At 40.7% G+C, this 23,128-nt stretch overlaps 1 protein-coding gene across 1 annotated transcript; it reads right to left on the bottom strand.

The window, feature by feature from the left end:
• Nucleotides 1–1,146: 1,146 nt before the first annotated feature.
• Nucleotides 1,147–6,123, bottom strand: LOC130550856 (G-protein coupled bile acid receptor 1-like). The gene is made up of 2 exons (XM_057328372.1): nucleotides 5,472–6,123; nucleotides 1,147–3,817 (listed from the first exon to the last, which is right to left on the bottom strand). Exon 2 carries the CDS (start codon nucleotides 3,769–3,771, stop codon nucleotides 2,752–2,754), a length of 1,020 nt encoding a protein of 339 aa, XP_057184355.1. The 5' UTR covers nucleotides 3,772–3,817; nucleotides 5,472–6,123; the 3' UTR covers nucleotides 1,147–2,751.
• Nucleotides 6,124–23,128: the final 17,005 nt, after the last annotated feature.

Below are 23,128 nucleotides of genomic sequence, written 5' to 3'. Positions count from 1 at the left end.
CGGAATCAGCAAAAGAAATTGCAATCGGTGCATCTCTAGACAAGACAAGTCTCGGCCAGAATGTGTGTTCTGTGGTGAAAAATTGGTAAACGACAGCATGAAACCAAGCAAAATGAAAAGACACCTTGTAATTGACAGTAGCCTACATCTCTTTATGCAAGTACAGCAATGTTAATGTTTAACAGTTCTTTCATAACGTTCAGTATACTCTGTATGTTCATACAATAACCTGAAAATAGACGGAAACAAATACATTTTCAGGTTATTTTTCAGGTCGAGAATTCAAGTAAAAATGTCATTAAAATATTTTATATTACTCATATTTAACCATTTAATTTAATTTAATCTATTATTCAATTATTCCATTTAATTTATTTATATTTACTATCTATATATGTGTGTTTGAGTAGCAATTATGTGTGTTTACACACACACAGACACATATATGAGGGTTGGGGGGGCTCCGATTGTCATATATGTACGTGGGGGGGCCTAAGGAAAAAAAGTTGGGAACCACTGCTATATACTATACTCTTCACTTGTTAAGTCTGACGTCTCACACCATTGTTTCCGGGTCCAAATGCTCTTCCAGATGGCATAGGCAAACAATAAAAAATGCTAATATACACTCATGCATTGCTGTAAAATTCTTTATCTACATAACGAAATCCAAGATGACCAGTCAGCGATTATTTTTTCTATAATTTCTCAAAATATTGAAGCCTGGAGACTGTAGTGCACATGTGAGTTTATGAACATTTTGCTTAAATCTGTGATATGAATAAACAGTGCTCATAAGAACAGCTGTTTCAAGAGTTGCCTCATGTGAAACGAGAGAAGGCTTGAACCCAGAAATGGTATTGTTTACGTCATGACTTAACAAATGGATAGAACTTGATCTGTATCTGGGCATTTTCCAGATGGCATTTATGTGCCCTTGAAGGGCCCTTCGCGAAGGGGACGCCATTTGTAGGGGAGTTCCAAACTAAAGTGAACACCTGAATCCCTTCGCGAAGGACCCTTTCAGAAGTCTGTTAGAGAAGGGTACATTTCATGGTCACTTCAAGGAAGTGAGTTCCGTTTGTGATCACATGATCTTGGATTAAGAGTTCTCNCTGTTTATGGTTATTAGGGTAATGCTTTTCAAGTAGGCAGATTATTATTTTTACAGTTCGGGGCAGTAAAGTACATCTTACATTAAATTTGACACACAGACGCTATGGGTGTAGGGTGTTCAATGCAGGGCAAGGGTCTGAGTCTTTTTTCTCTCCTCCCACCAGTTCAGTGTCAGACTCTGGGGCCAGGTTTCACAAACAAGGCTTAACTTAAGCAAAAGAATGATGCCTTAGTTAAATAAGGATATTTATATAAAAATGTATTTGAAAAAAATATTACTGATGTGCATCTTTAGACAAAACAATGGCACTGGTATATTTTAAGAAAATATGTCAGGGCAATTTATTGTCAGTTAAGACAGCTCAAACATTGATTTTAGTCCGGGACTAGTTTTAAGCCTCATCTATGAAACCAGGCCTAGATCTCTGGAGGTTAATATAATAAGCTAATCACGCTCAGGGCATCTGAAAGAAAATGGCACAAATCTGAAAACTCGATTCACTACATTGATCTTTCTTTTACAGGGCAACACTCCAGAAATCTGCAACCTCTCCCCAACATTTAATTTCTCTGCTTTTGTGATGGCCAATAAGTTGTAAACTGTTTTTACTATGAAACAAAATTGTCACTCTATCAATTTAGAACCACAGAAGTAAAATAGATCAGGGGCCTCATTTATAAAACGTGTGTACGCACAGATTTGATCGTAAAGCGTGCGCAAAAATCCACAGCAACGTTCATATTTATAAAAACGGACTTTGACGTGGAAAAGTGCTTAGCACCACGTCAGGGTCTGAGCAGACATTATGCACTTTTGCTTGCCTGAGTGCCGGAGGTTTTTGAAAATATAAGTCATTCTTGCTGCTTGTATAGGATTTGGACGTTGACAGGTGCTCTTTCATATATCCTTGACATTAAATCATTAAAAGGTGGAAATCTGAAACTGTTCAGCTGCGTGCAATTTCACGATCATTTGCGATTTATTGATTTTACATCTGATAGAGAGGCGTACACACGTTTTCGGTGCGAACGTGCGTTCTATGAATCACACATACGCACTTGAAAAACCGAGAAATTATCGTAAAATCAAATTTAGGATGGTTTCTATGCAACATTTTATACATGAGGCCCCAGGTGTATTTTTAAAGTTTGTGTTTTTCAAAACACAACTCAAGTGGGAAAAACAGATTGACAGGAATGGGAGATGTGAATCAAAACTGAATGTGAACCTCTTGGACAATGACAAATATTATCAGCTACCATGTTGGTTTACCTTAATGTTCCACAGCCAATCCCACATCCCTTGCCTACTTCTTTTAACCATTTACTCAAAACACCCTAATAAATAGAGGCTGTCAAATTAACAAATTGTAAGTTAATTTTTCGTACAACCATCGATTCGAGTTTGAAAGAGAAAATGCATATCTGTGTGCATGCTGTAAACCAAGCACACGCAACACATCACAGCACAGCACAGGTTCTTCTTATTTTGTTATTGGCATCAAGAAAATTGGCTTCAAATCAAACAGCCATTGTTATGGAAAGGATGACAATAAAACCCAACATACAATTTCTTAAAACGTATGGTTGTAATTACCATTTTAAAATTAGGAATGAAGTACGTTTTTAATCACATTAACTATGACAGACCCACAGGGTAGTGTCCATTTGCACATTTGTATTTCTGCAGTGGTACCACAGTTTACGAAACAGTTTTCTGGCTGGATCTGTGTACTCCCTGTTGGCAAGTCCCAAAAGGAGGGGCACCACCGCCATGCCCCCAACTCCAGTACAGGACAGTACGATGTGGCAAGTTCGACTTTTCCTTTGCCCCTGGCTAAGCAAAAATGTCATGCCCATATGGGTGTAAACAATATAAGGGACCCAGCAAGTCAGAAAGGCAAAAGAAATGGCTGCCACGCAGCAAGCATAACGCATGTCCATTCTTCTTCGGCATTGCTTGTTCGCTACACCACGCTGCAGACGTCGAATGCCCCTTAGCTGTTCTCCTGTGATCCACAGCACATGACATGTCATGGCGGCAATGGAAAGGACGGCAGGTGCTAGTAGACCGTATACCTCCAAAAAGATGAAAGCATCTGGAAAGATGTTGCGGTAAGAACAGCAACCACCTCCAGACGACACTGCACAGTTTAAATGTTGCGAGCTGTTCAGTCCTGGACAGCATGAATGAACAGCCCTGTTATTCCAGCCAAAAGCAGGCAACAATGCAAACAGCAATGGCAGCATCCACACGGCAAGCAGAGTCAGTGAGAACCGGCGATGTAGCCAAAGTTGACCCCGCCGCAGAGGGTTAACAATACTCTGATATCGCTCGTAGTGCACCAGCACCAAGTGAAAGAGGAAGGCCAGGAAGATGAAGTTGGGAAAGATGTGCACCAGCAGGCAGGCCGAGAAGCTGAGAGGACGATTTAGACCCATCCAGGGTATGAAGGGAAGGGCCACACCTGTGCACAGGTCAGCAACCAGAAGGCTTAAGAAGAAATAATGTTGCGAATTGTGAAGTTGACGGCTGCATGTGATGCCCAGAATGAGGAGCGTGTTGAAGAAGACTATGGCACAGGAGAAGGGAAGCGTGACAGCGTAGATCAACTGCGCCTCCACATCACTGTCGTTTCGCGTCACCACAGCCATCGCCACAACTGCCCACAGCAAACCAGCATTGTAAGAGGAGTGATAGCTGTGTGAAGAAAAGAGGGAGATCCAAATGCACTTTGATTTGACACATAGTGACACATGTACAAAACATTTCTGAACAATAAAGAACACATCACTAGTTCCTTGTCTACAGTTCAGTTCAGGATAGTTCATCCAAAAATGAAACTTCTGTCACCATTTACTCGCCCTCAAGTTGTTCCGAACCTGTATATATTTCTTTGTTCTGCTAAACACAAAGGAAGATATTTGGTAGAATATTAGTGACCAAACATTTACTGTCCCCCATTTACTGTCACAGTAGAGAAAATAATACTATGGGAGTCAATGGGGGATGAGATCTGTTCGGTTAATGACATTCTTCCCAATTCCTTTGTGTTTAGCAGAAGAAATTTATACAGGTTAGGAACAATCTGAGGGTGAGTAAATGATGACAGAATGTTTATTTTTGGGTGAACTATCCCTTTAATGGATGTTATTAGGCACGATACAGAGCGAAGTTTACATTTCATTGTTTTTGAGACACTCCCTGGTATTACCTCACTTATTTATATACATAACACCTCTGCATTAAATTGTTGTACTAACATCACACAAGCAAGAGTGTGTTATGGCAACAGAATTCTGCATTGAGTTAATATTACATTATTTTATTGTAATAAAATGCCTAAAATCCAAAATTGTGTTAAGGTTACTTGGCTTTTAGGGAATTGCAGGTCAAATGTTGAAGTCGTCCTGCTGTGTATTTTCTCCATAAACTGCAATATTCACAATAGAATTATAAGATGATCTTGTTATAAATTTACACATTGAGTATTAAGGACCACAACAAAAGACTAAGAAAACCTGTTTTTATGCTCAAAAGTTTAGTTAATTGTATAATGTTTATGTAGCAATACACCAGAATCAAAGCAAATCATTCATCTTTGAGTTGAATCTATATCATTTCATTCAGCCAAAAATACCCAAAATACCTTTTGGAAAGGGTGAAGTTACATGCCCAAAACAAAAGATCTCTCTTCAGAGACTCTCCAGGGTGCTGTCAATCATGTTTACATTTGGTAAAAATGTGTTTACTGTGTAGCCCTTACAATGGAAACCTTTATAAAAATGTGTTAATACATTTTACTGCTGAGACTACAGTTCTACTTATGCTCGTGTGTTACAACCATCACATTTTTCTTAAAGTGAAGACGAGAAATTCAATAATCACGTTTAGTCCTATGAGTGTAATAGAAATCCTGATGTATACATTACATTGCATTTGGCATTTATGCAGTGCATTCAAGTTATAGATTTTGATCATATAGATTATGACCTTTGAGTTTATTAACACAATGATCTACATTTGAGGTACAAGAACACCTGTTGTTATTTTACCTTTATGCAAAGCAGTGAATTCCTGTTGTAATTTGTTTGAAAAGAAAATTTGTGTGTAGTTGCTTGCTACACTTCATTTTTCATCTCACATAAGCATTCTTGTTTTAGTCTATAAAATAACAACAGACACTTTAAATGCCAGTATCAATATCATTATATTACAAATGTGAGTAGACTGTTATCTTGTAGAGTCTGTAACATTCATGAATGCGAATCACAGCTGTAAATTCACCACAGCTGTGCCAGACAGCAATTTCTTAAAAAATATATCTATTTCATAAATAGCCAAACAAACGTACCTTTTTCCTTAAAAAGGGTTGATTCAAAAAGCTAAAGCCTTTCAGGTTTTTCCCCCATGGAAACAATGAAGCAGATGCATTTTATCTGGCTGTCTAACACAAGCGTCTTGTTCTCTCAAAGCAGTCAGGATTCAAAGACTTTCGACTGCTGTGAGGGGGAGTAAAGTCATCTATCGAGGAGAGAAAGCAGACAGATGCATCTGAAGGGGAAGTGTACACTAACCAGTGCACATTAAACAGCCGTAATAAAAACTACACTGACATCAGTTTAGACAAAACCACTGGCATACGTTTACATATGACACGAACCAAAACACGTTCGCAATAAACAACCTTTGAATGAAAGGACAGTAAGTGAAAAAATACTAGGATATATTATGTATAGTGACGACACACAAATTCCTGTGATAATGTATGTTGTGTGTGAGACTAGCTAACGGAAATAAGGAGCAATCTGTTAAGAAAAAGACCAAATCTTAGGCCCGGTTTCGCAGAAAAGGCTTCAGGCTAGTTCCAGACTAAAATGAATGTGTGATCTGTCTTAACTGAATATAACTTGCCTAGAAATGTCTTTAAATATATCAGTGCCATTGTTTTGTCTCAAGATGCACACCAGTAATATATTCTCCTAAGGCATTTTTATAAAAGCGACATAAATATCTTAATTCAACACCACTCTCCACCCAGACCACATCGTCTAACTCAGTAAACCACACAACAACAACAGACTCGCATCATATCTTAATTCTCAACGAGTCTCTGTGACGCAACGTCTTTTCTTCAATCGCCTTTATCAGTATTCACATTCAACTCTTAACATTTAACACACAACAAACAATTTTGGAATATTCCTTTACGAGTTCGCCGACTCGAGGGACTCTAACCCGGCAGAATTTACGATTCTATTTCAATCGAGGGCCTCTAACCCGCAGAATTTACGATTTATTTCAATCGAGGGCCTCTAACCCGCAGAATTTACGATTTATTTCAATCGAGGGCCTCTAACCCGCAGAATTTACGATTTATTTCAATCGAGGGCCTCTAACCCGCAGAATTTACGATTTATTTCAATCGAGGGCCTCTAACCCGCAGAATTTACGATTTATTTCAATCGAGGGCCTCTAACCCGCAGAATTTACGATTGACGCAACGTCTCACAATTTCCTTATGTGACGCAACGTCTTACAGTAATGTCTTTTTAAATCTGATTTCTCAAAACTTCTTTTATAATTTACTTTACTTCTCGGAATGTTCATCAAATTCAACACAGCAATTTAGGTATATTCAATAGCAGAATTTTGAATAAACAGGCTTCTGCTTACCTTTTTATTTTTGGTCGACCTGTGTGTTGAACTGAATCCGTTCCGAACGAAATTGGCAGAAAATGCCTTCGTCTCTCATCAAATCACGTCTCGTCAAATCACGTCTCGGGGTCACCATTTGTTGGACTTTAAAGGCAGTCCTGCATGTTCAAAAATTTGAAGAGACTTCTCCAAATTACACTCACCTAAAGGATTATTAGGAACACCTGTTCAATTTCTCATTAATGCAATTATCTAATCAACCAATCACATGGCAGTTGCTTCAATGCATTTAGGGGTGTGGTCCTGGTCAAGACAATCTCCTGAACTCCAAACTGAATGTCAGAATGGGAAAGAAAGGTGATTTAAGCAATTTTGAGCGTGGCATGGTTGTTGGTGCCAGACGGGCCGGTCTGAGTATTTCACAATCTGCTCAGTTACTGGGATTTTCACGCACAACCATTTCTAGGGTTTACAAAGAATGGTGTGAAAAGGGAAAAACATCCAGTATGCGGCAGTCCTGTGGGCGAAAATGCCTTGTTGATGCTAGAGGTCAGAGGAGAATGGGCCGACTGATTCAAGCTGATAGAAGAGCAACTTTGACTGAAATAACCACTCGTTACAACCGAGGTATGCAGCAAAGCATTTGTGAAGCCACAACACGCACAACCTTGAGGCAGATGGGCTACAACAGCAGAAGACCCCACCGGGTACCACTCATCTCCACTACAAATAGGAAAAAGAGGCTACAATTTGCACGAGCTCACCAAAATTGGACAGTTGAAGACTGGAAAAATGTTGCCTGGTCTGATGAGTCTCGATTTCTGTTGAGACATTCAAATGGTAGAGTCAGAATTTGGCGTAAACAGAATGAGAACATGGATCCATCATGCCTTGTTACCACTGTGCAGGCTGGTGGTGGTGGTGTAATGGTGTGGGGGATGTTTTCTTGGCACACTTTAGGCCCCTTAGTGCCAATTGGGCATCGTTTAAATGCCACGGCCTACCTGAGCATTGTTTCTGACCATGTCCATCCCTTTATGACCACCATGTACCCATCCTCTAATGGCTACTTCCAGCAGGATAATGCACCATGTCACAAAGCTCGAATCATTTCAAATTGGTTTCTTGAACATGACAATGAGTTCACTGTACTAGAATGGCCCCCACAGTCACCAGATCTCAACCCGATAGAACATCTTTGGGATGTGGTGGAACGGGAGCTTCGTGCCCTGGATGTGCATCCCACAAATCTCCATCAACTGCAAGATGCTATCCTATCAATATGGGCCAACATTTCTAAAGAATGCTTTCAGCACCTTGTTGAATCAATGCCACGTAGAATTAAGGCAGTTCTGAAGGCGAAAGGGGGTCAAACACCGTATTAGTATGGTGTTCCTAATAATCATCGATGTAAAAGTAACAAACTTGGGTGCAGCTCCACCAAAAACCCAACAACCCAGATTATCCAAAAACACCCATATTTATTCAGTATGTAACGTCGGTCTCGTCTTCTGACTCCTCCTTTCCCTTTTAAGGAGTGCTGCTCCCTTTCCACCAATCACCGTGAAGTCCTTTTTCTTAGTTCCTGTAAAATAACATTTCAAAACGTATATCCTGTGGTCAAGTCGCCAGTCCTGAGGAATGTTCTCCAGACAGTTTCTTTTGGGGAGCGTCTCCTAGAAACAGTTCCATGTGGCCGGACAACATACCAACATTCTTAACATTCTTTTAGTAAAAGAAAACACTTAATCATCTAATACTTTTAATTATGTAGCGTTGTTTCTTAATCCTATGATTCATTAAAACACATCACAACTCATGATTATACTTAAAACATATGCAGTGGATTGATTCATAACATTTTTATGTGAAAAACACTCTTGTGTGTGTGTGTGTGTTGATCTAGATAATTTATGGCTCCAACCCCCATTTGCCACAGTAACTATTCTTACTGAGTAAGATAGCAAGCAACTGACAAAATCACACAGCTTAATATTTAGATTTCGATTCTTATCGATTCCCAGTTTCGATTCCACAGTTGAAGTAAAACATTTAGATATCAACCTGTATGGTCATTTAGCCTGCTTATTGACTTGTTTGCAAAATATATTTATGAGCACCGTTTTGTGTATATTTACACATAGAAACACACCTTTTCTGATTTATTACAATTTGTATTATCATAGTTGAACTACATCATGGTTAAACTGCAGTTACTGTAATGCAACTATGGTTAATTTGTGATTCCTGTGCTTTAATGCAAATTCTATAGCTAAACTATGCTTACTATAGTAAAAAATATCGATAATTTTCATAAGGGCTATTGAGATATCAGCAGATCATGCAACGCATGTACTTCTCTGAAAATATGCACACAGGAATTGCTAAGAGGAATTCGAATTTTAATCTCAAGTATCCGATTCCTATTCCTTTCGATTCCGATCCGATTCCTAGCCTTTCGATTCCGATACCTAATTGGAATTGATTTTCGATTCCCAACCCTACTTGAAATACTGCCGTCCCTGCAGGAACACACAGCTGAGCCTCACTGTGGACCCCCTCAGCATATAGCCGGTGAGTTCTGTGAACCCAGTACTTCTCAACAGATTATAGTGAGCTCAGACAAACCTGCAGTACAGATGCAAACAAAGGTAACTGAGGACTCAAGCCGTTGGCAGAAACAGGGCGCAAGAACTAAAGGTGCTCGTAACATCATACTGTAAAGAGTTTCACAAATTGCTGCATTAGCTTCATCTACCCCAGATATGGCTAAGACTAGACTAGACAATGTTGGTATTCTACCACCCCCTGTACATCTTGAAAATAGATTTGAGGCACTAATGAATATGGGTGAAGAATCCCCAAATGTGGTCAGGCAAAAATCAAAAGTGGACACTGCAGCTGGCAGATGCTTTGTGTCAAACAGGTAACGGCGCTCTGCTCAGAAAGCAGCCGAGCCCAATACGCTGATAGTGGGGGACTCTATTATCAGAAACCTGCGTAGCAGGGCAATACTTACATACTATTTCCCTCAAGCAATGATTGCTGATGTAAGCAAGGAACTGTCCAACATCCTGACACAACATAAGTCTGTAAATCGGATTGTCATACATGTGGAGAAAAATGATATTCAAAAAGAGCAGTCAGAGCTCCTTAAAAGGGATTTTAACGAACTCTTTGAAACGCTTGGAAAGCTGAAAGTTCAGTCATTCATCAGTGGACCTCTCCCAGTTCGGGGAACAAATATGTTCTCTCGGCTAATCAGTCTGAATACATGGCTGTAAAAAAACTGAACTTCATTGACAACTTTAATCTCTTTTGGAGTCAAAGACAACTTTTTACAACAGAAGGCCTCCACCCAAACAAACTTGGTTCAAGAGTGCTAAAGGACAATATCCTCTTCTCCCTCCATCACCCATTAGCAGAGTGTGCCAGCCCACTCCTGAATGGCACACATACACCTGGCCTCAGTGACCCACCTCAGCAGTCGGATGGACATTTGGATAACACCACTCGGGCTGTACCCTGCCCAGTGACATCACATCAGTTGGACGATGACGAAGACTCAACACCCAAGGACGTTTCTGTGGATAACAACCGGGAGAGCCAAAACAACATACTTCAGTCTTCAGGAACACCAGACTCACAGTCCCTCTCACTACACACTCTCTCCCTCTCTCCGACATCATCTCTTCTGAGCTTCTCACCAACCCGTTCCCTCTGAAAGAGCTCTCCGGCCTCTGCCGCAATGCCAGGGATCACACCAACCCCCCATATGCTGGAGGTGGACTAAACGAGACTGCAAAGAGCACTGGTAACTGATATGAATTGGGTCCCCGCTATGATAACAGCAATAATCTCAAATATTTACAGAACAAGTGGGAACCCAGTGTTCCTTTACTTTTCCCTATATCTGTAAGCGAAAAACTAAGGCCCTTTCCAGTCGTATGGCAAACCTATCTAATCTACTGCCTATTAGACGTCACTCTGAGAATGACAGGGGTAAAAAACAAAAAAACAGTAACTATTAAATTAGCACTTTTGTACATCCGTTCACTAAAAAAAATCCTTTTTGGTTAATGACCTCATCACCAGTAACAACCTGGACTTCATGTTTCTAAATGAAACTTGTTTAGATTATAGTTGTAGTGCTACAATCCTCAATGAATCTGCCCCCCCAAACTTTACTTTTATAAATGTCTGCAGAGCTATTAGGAGAGGTGGAGGAATAGCTGCTCTATTTAAAGATCTCTTTCAATGCAAGCAAGTGTCACTTGGTGACTCTCTGTCCTTTGAATACTTGAGTATTGCTTTAAAAGGTGCACCACGCATTCTGTTTACAATTATTTACAGACCTCCCAAATACTCCCCAGTCTTTGTTGATGACTTTTCAGAACTGCTATCAGCTATTTTTATAGCAGTCTATATTTGACTGCTTTGTTATTGCTGGAGATTTTAATATTCATGTAGACAAGACAGAAAACAACACTGCAAATGAACTCTTAAATGTTTTAAACACTTTCGATCTGGTCCCACACACAATCGTGGACACACTCTGGATCTGCTCATTAGCAAAGGTCTAAACATTTCATCCACTATTATTAGAGATGTGGCGCTGTCTGATCATTTCTGTATTTTCTTTGATATATTAATCAGTCCTGCCACTGAAGATAGACCCGTCTCTGTAAAAAAAAGATTCATAAAGGAGAACACCAGTGAGCTATTTATGAATGCTGTTTTTGTCACCAAATATATCTGCATATATCTGCAGAGTCCATGGATGTTCTCTTCGATAGCTTTAATGCAAAAGTTAAAAATGCTATCGATGCCATTGCTCCAGTAAAGGTCGAGGCGATAACTGGCAGGTGTAAAGCACCCTGGAGAAACACACCAGCAGTACAAAGCATGAAAAGAACATGCAGAAAAGCTGAGCGTATGTGGCGAAAAACAAAACTTGAAGTTCACTATAACATCTAGAAAGACAGTCTGCATGCCTTCAATGTTGACTTAGGCAAAGCTAGACAGAAGGTTTTCTCTAACATTATAAACTGCAACATAAATAACACTCGCACTCTTTTTGCAATTGTAAAGAGACTAAGAAATCCCTTGAGTCAAGTTCCCAGGGAAATGCTGTCTGATGACAAATGCAATGAGTTTGCAACTTTTTTCCTTGAGAAGATCAATAATATCAGAATGGAAATCAGCAAAGCTCCATGCGGCAGTCAGGGAGTTCAGTACAACAACATCAGAAATTAGTAGCTCTGTCTGAATTTCAGACAACTGATCACAAAACCTTGGAGGAAATGGTACAGTATCTTAAAGCGTCAACTTGCAGCCTTGACACACTTCCCACATCCTTTTTCAAAAGAGTGTTTAACTGTTTGGAAGCAGATCTCCTAAAAATAATAAATACCTCACTGCTTTCAGGAACTTTCCCAGAGTCCCTAAAAACTGCAGTTGTCAAACCTCTACTAAAAAAGACAAAACCTTACTAGACAACCTTACTGTCTAACTACAGACCAATATCAAATCTTCCTTTTATAGGCAAGATCATTGTAAAGGTTGTCTTCAATCAGCTGACCAAATTCTTAAACTAAAATGGCTACCTGGACAATTATCAGTCTGGTTTCCGTGAGCATCACAGCACAGAGACAGTGCTCATAAAGATAATAAATGATATTCGATTGAATTCTGATTCCGGCAAGATATCAGTTCTGGTACTACTAGATCTCAGTGCTGCCTTTGACACGGTAGATCACACCATACTCCTACATAGGCTGGAAAACTGGGTAGGGCTTTCTGGGTTGGTACTTAAATAGTTTGGGTCATACCTTAAAGGGAGAGGTTACTATGTGAACATAGGCAACCATGCGTCTGACTGGACACCCATGAGTTGTGGTGTTCCACAGGGCTCAATTCTCGCTCCGCTCCTCTTCAATTTGTATATGCTCCCACTTAATGAAATAGTAGCAAATTGCCTACCACAGCTATGCAGATGACACTCAGATCTACCTAGCCCTCTCACCCAATGACTACAGGCCTATTGACTCTCTTTGCCAGTGCATTGATGAAATTAACAGCTGGATGTGTCAAAACTTTCTTCAGTTAAATGAAAACAAAACTGGTCATTGTATTTGGTAACAAGGATGAAACTAACAAGGTAAACACATACTGTACCTTGACTTAAGAGGTCTAAAGACACAAAGGAAGGTAAAAAATCTTGGTGTCATTTTATAGTCTGACCTTAGTTTCAGCAGTCATGTCAAAGCAATAAGCAAATCAGCGTAATACCATCTCAGAAACATAGCCAGAATCAGATGTTTTGTCTCAAACCCAGATTTAGAGAAACTAGTTCATGCTTTCATCACCAGCAGGGTGGATTACTGTAATGGACTCCTTACTGCAGCTCATACAGAATGCTGCTGCCAGGACTCTGACCAGAACCAAAAAATCAAGGTTTCACTCAAAACAGGTCAATGTTTAGCCATTACGCCACCCGTAGCTGGAATCTGATTCCAGAAGGCATCAGATGTTCACCAACAGTAGCTACTTTTAAATCCAGATTAAAAACACACATGTTATTTCTAATTTATTTTTCTTTTGTTCTTATTCTTTTTATATACACACTCACATTTTTAATCAATTTTATTGCTGTTTTATTGTTTCTTAAAATCTAAAGTTGTATTTGTGATCTTAAATCATTTGCATTTTAAAGATACGTCTTATTTCTCTTTGTCAATCATTTTATGTAAAGCACTTTGAATTGCCCTTGTGTATGAAATGTGCTATACAAATAAACTTGCCTTGCCTTGCCTATACCAGAGATGATTGTTTAGCTTTTGTTTGTAAACTCTCTGTGGCCTGTGGCTCTTGTATGAAATAAAAACTGCCAAAAGAAAGATGGCAGAGTTTACAAAAACAGCTGAGAATTATTTGGAGTTAGAGTCACTTTAGGTGAAGACCGGTGTGAAATATTACGTGAGTTTGATGATTGGGAACACAGCGGAATGTGCACACAGTTAAGGGCAAGTTATGGTTGTGCGTAGGACCTATGCCACAACGCACCAGTTTTCCTTTATACTTGTGCGTCGTTGTCCGCCTCGACAGGCAATGACCACTAGGCGTCAGTGTCCACGTGCATGTTGCTTGTGTAACCAAAACAAGAGCAGAAGAAGAAGCATTAGCAGTAGGGGTGTAACGATACTTCATAGTAAGATATTTCGCAATGCAAAAATGTTACGATGCGCATCGTAGAGAGATGGGGATATTTTACGATATGATATTTAATTCTATTCGTTGAGCGGTGAACACGTTACCTACTCTGCGCCAGCGCGTCACGTCTGCTTATCTCACATACGGTAGAGAGAAGTCTCTGGGAGAAGGGGAAGAACAAGACACAATGGCTGAATCCAAAATGGCATACTTCCTTACTATATAGTAGGCAAAAAGCAGTAGGCGAACGAATAGTATGTCCGAATCGTCAGTATTCACAAAACAGCAGGTGAGAAATACCCGGCTGGTGGATTATTTCTCGCGAGATTTGGACGTGCGTATACTAATGTTGCGTCCGAATACACCTACTTACCTACTATGTAGTAGGAGAAAACAGTTCTTGAACAGAGTAGTATAGACAGTATAGACAAGAGTTTTTAATACTACAATAGAATGCATGTTAGAGCATATCTACGTGAAAGACATCAACCAATAGGCAGAATACAGACAAAAGAATAATTTGCAGTAGTTTACAGTCAAGCATTTTTCTGTTACAAAAAGAACATTTCATTGGCATAATCATTCTTCCCAATGGGAAGTGTGGATGGGCCTGTTATTGACGAAATTAAACTGAGAAAAATCGCAAAATCACAAAGCTGGTGTATTCCTTTTAATTGTTTACTTTAATCAAAAGCATATAGCCCTACAAGGTAAAAATGAAAATACATGAAAATAAAAAGCTCTGAATGTGCTCTACTTGAAGAAAATTGAAAGCTTTGTTTCATGTGTTGTTTACTTGTAAAAAAAACATGTTACGGTGTTAATTCAACCTGTATCTCATAACTTAAATTGTTGCGCTTGTCATTACATCACATGGCTAATCTCTGGCCCACACTCCAGTACAGTAGGTGGCGGATATGCACCTCAAACATAAGTTGCCACCCGCCATTGAAAAGGAACAGAAGAAGAATTACTTCACATGATCACGTCAATATGGACAGAGGTGGGTAGTAACGCGCTACATTTACTTCGTTACATTTACTTGAGTAACATTTTGGAAAATATGTACTTTTTAAGTAAAATTAAAAGTGTGTACTTTTACTCTTACTTGAGTAAATTTCTAATAGAAAATCTGTACTTTTACTTCGTTACATAACTTACATTGCGTGACGTTCCTTCGTTCCTTCATTTTAAAATATGCTTTTTAAAACGCGTTGTTTATTTCAAGGTTGTCGTCTCTTTTACGGGCATTCCCGAGTGATCGATTCTTTTGAGTCGATTCTTTTGAAAGCATTAATTGAACAATGGGCAAAACCATTTGAATAGGCTAATGAATCAGTTCAAATGATTTGTTCAGTTCGCAGCACGATCTGAATCATCTGAAGCAGGATTACTCACTCCTCGTATCGCGAAACTTAAGAACACGCAGAACACAAAGAGCGTTGGATGAAGTGGATATTAATCTTTATCTATACAATCAAAACTGCAAATGTGTCACATTGTTTGACAGCGATGATAAATGCCCGCCATATGCGCGCACCCGCGCGACCTGTTCGTCAGACACAGCAACATGCGCGTTACCTGTCAGACACAGAGACGTGGGCTTGCAGAAATATACATTTGAAGAACAGAAGGAAGAAAACGTGTTGATGGGCGTGTGGTTCACTGTTTACTGTTTGTTTACAAGTAAGAGCGTTTCACAACACACACGTGACACAACACGAGAAAACATGAGCTTTGTTCAAAAATGTGTATTTCATTTAAGAGAGCACTGCAGATGTTCTAGATCATCTTAGGAAATGCTCTGAGTTTAGTTCATGCTTTAGTTTGACATGGTCTATTATTCTAAATAAGTTGTGTAAACTACATTGACATCAGGACTAGATGAAATTTACAGAAATGCTTGTCTCTTCTGTGTTTGTCTATTCTTTAGTCTCTCTAGGATATTGCAAAGATATCTGCTTATGATAATTAAAAATATTGATTAAAATGTAATATTAAAATATTGGCGTTAATATTAATTTTATGTAGTAGGCCTATATAATCAGATACAAAGTAACTAAGTAACTAGCTACTTGAGTAGTTTTTTCATTGCATTCTTTTTTACTTTTACTCAAGTAAATTTTAAAATAGTGACTTTTACTTTTACTTGAGTAACAATTTCTCAAGTTACTTGTACTTTTACTTGAGTAAAGATTTTGGCTACTCTACCCACCTCTGAATATGGAGTACGACGGGGTTTTGACTAGAAGGGATACAGCTACCTCCACTGGGAATGCGCACTTCAATACCGCATAATTTTTGTCACGCTGAAAATAGTTGATTAATTTTTATTATTATTGTAAGATTAGGTGAGCGACGAGGCGCGGGCTTGGGTGACCGCTGGGTGGTGGAGGAGTGAGGCGTGAACCCGGGGTGAGGCGGAATGAACCCACTGCTAACGACTGGTGCTGGACGACCATCGCTCAAGTCCCCATCAGCCCTCCCGACTCAGAATTCAGAGCCATCCGCTTGGAGGACTCGATTTATGAAGTCCTCCAGTGGATACTCATCTGCGTTGGGGAGCATGATGAGGACGAGCAGATCATCGTCCAGACCAGTCAAAAACACACGGTTGAGAATGGGATCGTTCCAACTCGGTAACACACCTCAATAAACTCCTCCACGTAGCTCTCCAGAGGTCGTCCATCTTGCCGCAAGTCCATGAGAATGGCCTCTGGAGAGAAGGTATACGTATCAGGGTTGTACAAAATTCAGAATTTAATTGAGAAAGACCCCTAAATTCCAATTCAATTCTTGAATTTGAATTAGAATTTGAATTGAGATTGCAAACAGGAAGCTGAATTGCAATTCAAATTCAAATTGCAGGAAGTAGAATTGGAATTCCATAAAATTCTAAGACATTCATTACACATAATTAAGGTATATTTAACAATGAAGCTTTACAGTATATATTACATATGATTACAGCATGAATTTCATACAGATATTATTGTATGGACTTTATGTACACAATATTTAATTATAGTAAATAGGCCTATTTTTGTACCACAAATTAACATTAAAAACATACCCTATAAAACAGATCATTAAAATTGTAATAACTTTCAAATTGTGGAAAATGATCGGATAGCACTTCATTTCCCAGAATACCTTGCTGTATCCAAGTCTTCAAAATGGTTGACCAAACATTTGAGGAACTGTTGACCATTAGATGCAACAACGTTACCCTGTACTTTAATAAATGATAATTGCATTTACCAAAACATTGTTTCATTTGATTACTTTGAAATAAAGATATTGCTAATTATTCAACATTAAGGGAATGTATGCTTAATGTTAGTGTCTGTACTTCCATTAGGAAGAAAAATGTATGTTAAAAGTATCACATTCTCACTGATATGTGATAAGAATGAATTTCTCTGAATTGCAATGAATTCAATTCCACTTCCTGTAATTCCAATTCAAATTCAATTCAACATCCTGTAGGGTGGAGTCAATTCAAATTCATTCATTTAATTGAATTAAATTCTGAAATTCTGAATTTTGCACAGCCCTGATAGGTATCCATTTCTAAGGTCCGCTATTCTGTCACGTTTAGAACGTAGGAAATGCACGATCAAAGAGCAGTATCTAAAAACAGGTTTTTAATAATAAATCCAAATGACCTGGGGCCTGTTTCAATAAGGAGGTTCAACCAACTCCAGGTTAAACCTTGAACTCAGAGTTGGTTTACTTAGAAATGATAAACTTTGAGTTTTTGGTTTCAGAACAGCTGATTTGAGTTAGTTCAATGTACTCTGGGTAGGCTTACCCTGGGTTAAGCGCGTGCACCACGACTATAAAGAGCCATCATCAATGGAGCTCCGATATTACCATTCACCATGGCAACGGCACCAAAAAAAGCAACAAGGCGGCAGAAAGCACTTGAGAGTGAGGCACACTTTCCGCTCTGATGTCCTGAAACTGACTTAAATTTAAATTAATAAATTGATAAATGTACCAATAAACAAACAAATTAATCATTAAATAAATGAAACAACAGAAATAATTAAAAAATTTGTATGTTCTCACTCGTATGTTCTAGTTACGCAATTGCAACGTCATGGTGTATAGGACACCTGTAGGGCGTCAGACTCTCGTGCAGAATTACACTGATCGCCGGTTCAAACCCTGCTCTGAGCATATTTGAGTTGGAATGGCTGCAAATCAAAATGACTTGTTTATTACCCTTATCGCTTCATGTATGTCTGTATTTATTAATTTCTTTATTCATGCACTTTATTATACACTTTATTAAGTCATTTCTCATCGTCCATAGACAATTATGCTCTGATGTAATACACGTACGGTGGCTGATGTTATTGATGTAAGGATGGATGAGATATATTTTGATATATCTAATTCACTGTAAAGAAAAGCGGTACAGTTTTAATAAAAATGCACAGGGAAATGACAAAATTCCACAATTCATGCAACTTTTGCGTCATTGTAGATCGACATGCGTCACAATTCTGCGATGATTTAAAGCTTCACGGGCCATTCTGTTGAGGAAAGTGCACTTTACAGCTCGGTTGCCAAACTTTAAGCATCAGATTATAAACCTAAGCCCTTGCACTGTCTACACCGCACGCAAGCCACACGATGCGATGCAACAAATGACCACAGGATCCATTATACGGACTGCTCCGGGAATTCTCAAATCATGCCGTGAGAACGGTCCACTCAGCACTGCATGAAGTCAAGCACACCTGCTGACTTGACCCTTGCTTATTTATGACAGCCTGCTGCGTGTTATTGTTGTTTTGCTCATGCGATTCAGTTTAGAACCATCACGAGTTCACACTGGAATCTGATATTGGCCACATTTAAAAAATAGTGTGAACAGCCGAACAAAAAAATCTGATCTGCGCAAAAAATCGGAATTGAGCATTTAGGCTTGCAGTGTGAACGTGGCTTTAGTTACCTCTCCTTTAGAAATTGGCTTGAGTTACCCCGCTTTCTCGGGCTTGACATACCTCACATTCTGAAACGGAAAACCCAGAGTTTCCCTCATTTCAGTTAATATACTCAGAGTTTTCACCAAACCTCCTAAACGGGCCCCAGAACCACACGGCACCAGAAACGCACGGTAAGCAAAACAATAGCGGACAATGAACGAAAGGGACAGACAGGCTTAAATACACAGGGGAACATAATCAGGTAAACAGAATCAGGTGAGGGACTAATGAACTAATAAGGACATCAGAAACAGCAGACAAAAACAAAACAAAACAGAATATAACCGTGACACATGACGCTATCGTGGAGGTTTTTTTTTACCTGAGGGAGGGGTTCAAACAGACCAATCACAGCGCTTGTGGTTTGCATAGGGTCGTGTTACATATTTGGAGAGGTACACGTCAGTCTACGCAGAGCTATGCACAGCCTACAGTGTAGCTACAGCGTAGGTCCTACACACGACTATAAAATAAAAAAGGCTATCTGAAGTTTTTTCCTGGTTTTTATTAGGGCTGCATAATAAATTATCGGCCATACCGGTATCGGCCAATAAATGGACGTTTTAATGTTATCGGTATCGACCGATAATAAAATTTAGGCCGATATGTTATAGCCGATAAATTATTAATCATTTCCTCTAGTAGAACCACTTCAGCTGCACGCTGCTCACAGTTAAAATACAGTACAGTACTGTCTTTATGTCGTGATCATTCACTTACTGCTATTTATCAAAACATTGTTGATGTAGGTACAGTATGTAGATATTTATGAATGTGTAAATTATAGGAACAAAAGCATATTGTTTGAAGCCGACTGCTGTCTGAATGCTTTCTGTCACGGTCCCACCGTCTTGTTTATGAAATTCTAGTCGTGTGGCGGGATCGGGGCAGAGCCCTTAGGTTTTATGTGAGAAAACCATGAGTTGTTTGTTTTTACTTCTCATGGGTTTTCTCATGTCTCGTCATTGGCCACGCCTCTCTCGTTTCCTGTATTGTCTCCCTGCCGTGTCTTATGTTTCACACCTGCCCTAGCTCGTTATCCTTCGTTTGTCTTCCCTTTATAATACCCTCATGTTTCATTGTCTTGTTGCTCGGTCATTGTATTCGGTGCGTCTTGTTGCTTGTCCAGTGTGTTCCAGTATTGCGTGTTCCTGTCGTGCTGTTTCAAGTCTTAGTAAGTGTTTTAGTTTAGTTTATGTCAAGTGTTGTTTTAGTTCAGTTTAGTGCAAGTTAGTCTTCGTCCCGTTTATCCTGTTTTCCTGTTATCAGTTTTCCCCCATCATGGGTTTTGTTTTGTGTTTTATGTAATAAAGTCTTGTTTTTGTTAACCCCTTCACTGATGCCTGCAATTGGGTTCTTCTTTCACGCCAGTCCGTGACAGAATGACCGAGCCAGCCAGAACCCAGCAGGCAGCTCCAAAGGACGGCACGGCGTCGTCCTCGCGGGCCTCCCAAGCCCACTTGCTGCTGGGGTTCTGTCAGGGGAGTTACGGGAACCGGGAGTTCGCCGGGGCATTCTCGACAGTGGCGAGGTCGTCTGAGTTTGGCGAGGCGGAGTTGAAGGCGATCTTCAACTGCTGCCTCACTCAGCGCCTCGCCCCGTCGGAGAAGAGGCTGCTGGCTCCCCTTGGGTTCGCGGACATGGTCGGGTTCATGGCCAACCGGGACGGTCCCGAGGGTGAGGTTCCACTCGGAGCCCTCACCCCACAGTCGACCACTCCGGAGGGCCTCGTCCTGGCTGCCGCTGCCCGGGGGGACTCAGTACCCTTCGACTTGAGCTCCACGGTCCCCGGTTCTCCTGGCGGCGCCTGTGGTGAGTGGGTGAGGTGTGACCCGGGGATGACGTCTGCGGTCTCCACCGACGCAGAACTCCCTCCGGTCCCCATGGTTCCGCCTAAGTTGGCTACGGACCCAGTGGTGCGGAGAAGGAGAGAGAAGTGTCGAGGAGGAGCGTCCACACCGGTGCAGCCGGTTTCCAGTCCGGTGGTCCAGCCGGCGTCCAGTCCGGTGATCCAGCCGGCGTCCAGTCCGGTGCAGCCGGCATCCAGTCCGGTGTCCAGCCCGATGTCCAGTCCTGCGTCCAGTCCAATGCAGCCGGCGTCCGGTCCGGTGATCCAGCCGGCGTTCGGTCCTGTGTCCAGTCCTGTGTCCAGTCCGGTGCAGCCGGTATCCAGTCCGGTGCAGCCGGTGTCCAGTCCGGTGCAGCCGGTATCCAGTCCGGTGCATCCGGTGTCCAGTCCGGCCTTCCAGCCGGCGTCAAGCCCTGTCCAGCCGGCCTTCCAGCCGGTCCCCAGTCCGGCAGCCAAGCCGGCCCCTGGGAAACTCCCAGGGTCAAAGACTGCTCCCCCCTGGACTTGTCCTAAGTCCCCCAGGACTCCGCGCCCTCGAGCGCAGCCGGGGACTAAGACTTTTTCCCCAATCTTTTTGGTTTGCCCCCTTTGAACCCTTGTTTTGCCCCACCCTCCCTCCCATGTTTGTTACTTTTATTAAGTCACCCCAATCCCTTAGTCTTGTTGTCTTGTCTGCCCCTTGTCTTGTTCACCATGTTTGTCTGGTTTTTGTCTTTGGTCCAGTCTGTCAGGTCTTGTTAGTCAACCCCTTGGTGAACACCTGGAGGTGTTCATTAAGGGGGGGCTCTGTCACGGTCCCACCGTCTTGTTTATGAAATTCTAGTCGTGTGGCGGGATCGGGGCAGAGCCCTTAGGTTTTATGTGAGTCCTAGTCTTTTCTGCCCCCTGCCTGTCAGAGGATTCTCCTGATCTACATTGGCTCCTGATCAGTCCCTTGTGGTCCTGGTTTCTGGTGGTCTGAGCTGTCACCCTTATTCCTTTTCTCCAGTCATCTAACTTTTCCTCTTTGCTGTTGGTGTTTATGAAATTCTAGTCGTGTGGCGGGATCGGGGCAGAGCCCTTAGGTTTCATGTGAGAAAACCATGAGTTGTTTGTTTTTACTTCTCATGTGTTTTCTTGTGTCTCGTCATTGGCCCCGCCCCTCTCGTTTCCTGTATTGTCTCCCTGCCGTGTCTTATGTTTCACACCTGCCCTAGCTCGTTATCCTTCGTTTGTCTTCCCTTTATAATACCCTCATGTTTCATTGTCTTGTTGCTCGGTCATTGTATTCGGTGCGTCTTGTTGCTCATCCAGTGTGTTCCAGTATTGCATGTTCCTGTCATGCTGTTTCAAGTCTTAGTAAGTGTTTTAGTTTAAGTTTAGTTTTAGTTAACTGGGGTTTGAATATCAACTTTATATGCTTCCTGTCGCTGATGATGCTCAGCTACATCTCTGAAGTAAACTCTACATATATATTTATCAGTTAACAGACTGCTGTTGTACATTATTTTCAAACAAAAATACAGTAATTATCAAAGTATTACACTGTCATTGTACCTGTATTGTCATTTAGTGTTCAGAGTTGGTGTTGTGTTGACTAATTAAAGCAGTAAGGTCAAGAAGCCATGGTTTACAGTGATTTTATAACAGCTAAGGGCCTTGCTAGACTCGGCACGAAGCAGAGTTATAAATTCACTGTAAACCAAGGCTTATCGCTTTTATAAAACGGTTATTCCATATACTGTGCATAGCCACGTTTTATAAAATAAAACACAGCAAATAAAATTTCCTGATATTAATGAAATATATCAGCTGTATATTGTTGGGAGATTTACAACGACTTAGGCACAACCAATCAGAATCAAGGACCAGAACTAATTATTTTATAGGCTAATTTGATTTTTCATTGTGTTTCCTGACCCGTTGTTTTGTTTTTAGATTTGTTTTAGATTTCAGCTGTAGGATTGCTGTAATGTAATGTAATGCCTATTAGTGTATTGTTGAGCTCTTAGTGAGCACCCGCAGTATTAATAAATGTGCTCTCGAGTGTGAAGCCTTTGTTATGATTGTTTGTTATTGATCACACTTCTTCCTTTACTTCATTGTTGCGGTTTATATTTGCCACATTGTCTTGAGTGCTTGTGGGCTCAGGCTGTCTCTGGTTGATCTTGATGGTCTGTCTTTGTCTAAGTTGCTTTTTGTCTTTTGGCCTCGTGCCAGTCCTAGTCTTTTCTGCCCCCTGCCTGTCAGAGGATTCTCCTGATCTACATTGGCTCCTGATCAGTCCCTTGTGGTCCTGGTTTCTGGTGGTCT

Source organism: Triplophysa rosa, unplaced genomic scaffold (assembly GCF_024868665.1).
Source record: "Triplophysa rosa unplaced genomic scaffold, Trosa_1v2 scaffold450, whole genome shotgun sequence".
NCBI lineage: Eukaryota > Metazoa > Chordata > Actinopteri > Cypriniformes > Nemacheilidae > Triplophysa > Triplophysa rosa.
This window is presented reverse-complemented; position numbering and strand designations above follow the sequence as displayed.

Bases quoted from the DNA above. Each gene is read 5' to 3' on its own strand.
- LOC130550856 (XM_057328372.1), bottom strand. From the start codon at position 3,771: ATGGCTGTGGTGACGCGAAACGACAGTGATGTGGAGGCGCAGTTGATC.